Source organism: Mandrillus leucophaeus, unplaced genomic scaffold (assembly GCF_000951045.1).
Source record: "Mandrillus leucophaeus isolate KB7577 unplaced genomic scaffold, Mleu.le_1.0 Scaffold392, whole genome shotgun sequence".
NCBI classification, from domain to species: Eukaryota; Metazoa; Chordata; class Mammalia; order Primates; family Cercopithecidae; genus Mandrillus; species Mandrillus leucophaeus.
Window position 1 is genome coordinate 915,619 of NW_012104165.1, and position 1,734 is coordinate 917,352.

General features: G+C 45.8%; 1 protein-coding gene across 1 annotated transcript in view; it reads left to right on the top strand.

Moving 5' to 3' along the window:
• Window positions 1-573, top strand: part of LOC105547589 (histone H4) — a 7,440-nt gene extending 6,867 nt beyond the window's left edge. The window contains exon 2 of the mRNA XM_011991245.1: window positions 221-573. Coding sequence (XP_011846635.1) covers window positions 221-532 — 312 coding nt within the window. The 3' untranslated portion in view covers window positions 533-573. The remainder of the gene's footprint in view (window positions 1-220) is intronic.
• Window positions 574-1,734: the final 1,161 nt, after the last annotated feature.

Sequence of the window (1,734 nt, forward strand, 5' to 3'; positions counted from 1 at the left end):
CAAAACAGGTTGCACATTACAAAATTCGGAACACGGAAACAAGAAGCTCGCCTTTTTTCCCTATTTCGGTTTGGCCCTTTCGATTTCCCCTCCCCCACCGGGGCGGGACTTCCCGCCGACTTCTTTCAGGTTCTCAGTTCGGTCCGCCAACTGTCTTATAAAGGCGCTGCCTCAGGCCAGAGTCCTCACAAGGCGTTGTGTACGACTCGTCTTGCTCATCATGTCTGGCCGCGGCAAAGGCGGGAAGGGTCTTGGCAAAGGCGGCGCTAAGCGCCACCGCAAGGTGCTGCGTGACAACATCCAGGGCATCACCAAGCCGGCCATCCGGCGCCTTGCTCGCCGCGGCGGCGTGAAGCGCATCTCTGGCCTCATCTACGAGGAGACCCGTGGGGTGCTGAAAGTCTTCCTGGAGAACGTGATCCGGGACGCTGTGACCTACACGGAGCACGCCAAGCGCAAGACGGTCACCGCCATGGATGTGGTTTACGCGCTGAAGCGCCAGGGTCGCACCCTCTACGGTTTCGGTGGCTGAGCGTCGTCATTTTCTATCAATAAAAGGCCCTTTTCAGGGCCCCCCTACTTTCTCAGCTGAGGAGTGGTAACACTGGATTTGGTAGGGCTGGAATTTTGCTTGCTTCTAAGTCAGTTTTGGGGCGAGCAGTTTTCTGAAGACAGCGGCACACATGGTCATTCACCCGCGGTCACCGTTGGTAGAACTAATTACGAGTTGTAATGCAGTCTAAATTTGCTCAGAATTTATAAGCTTGTTTACGTAATCGGGAATGTGCAGTACCAGTAACTCTTGTAGTCCCTGTAGTGAGCTTGACAATGATCATCGGAAATCGTTTTTGAAAAACCCCTAAATCCGCAAGTGTTTTTTTTTTATTTTTATTTTTGTCAGCGAGTTGGAGTGCAGTGGCGCGATCTCCGCTCACTGCAACCTCCGCCTCCTGGGTGCAAGCAATTCTGCCTCAGCCTGCCGAGTAGCTGGGATTACAGGTATGCGCCACCACACCCAGCTAGTTTTTGTGTTTTTAGTCGAGATGATGTTTCACCATGTTGGCCAGGATGGTCTCTATCTCCTGACCTCGTGATCCGCCCGCCGCGGCCTCTTAAGAGATTATAAGAGAATTTTTTACTTTTCTCCACTTTCATTAACGTATGACAAATTACAACATGTACAATCTGATCTGACATACATTCATTGTGGAATGATTACATCGAGCTTAACATCCATCTCACTTTCTGGTGAGAACATTTAAAGCTTACTATCAGGAATTTTCAAGTATAAAGTACATTAACTATTGTCACCATGCTTTAAAATAGATCTCAAGAATTTATATCTCTTGAGTCCCATTATACCTCCATCCTCATTCTCTGGCAGGGACCATTTTACTGAGTTCAACATTTTTAGACTCCTCATGTAAGTGACATCATGCTGTTTTTGTTTTTCTGTGCCTGGTTTGTTTTACTTAGCATAATGTTGTAAGAAATGACAAGATTCATTTTTTTAAGGCTGAGTAGTATTCCACTGTATATATGCCCCATTTTCTGTATCCATTCATCTGGCATTGGATACTTGATTTATTGAAAGAGCTTTATAAGTTTAAATTCATAAATGAAATCCAGTGAGTAAAGCTTTTTTTTTTTTTTTTTTTTTTTGGTGAGGCTCAGTCACTCGTTATGATCATGAAAATGATGGATGTGTAATTGGTGATATCAAAAGATCTGGAA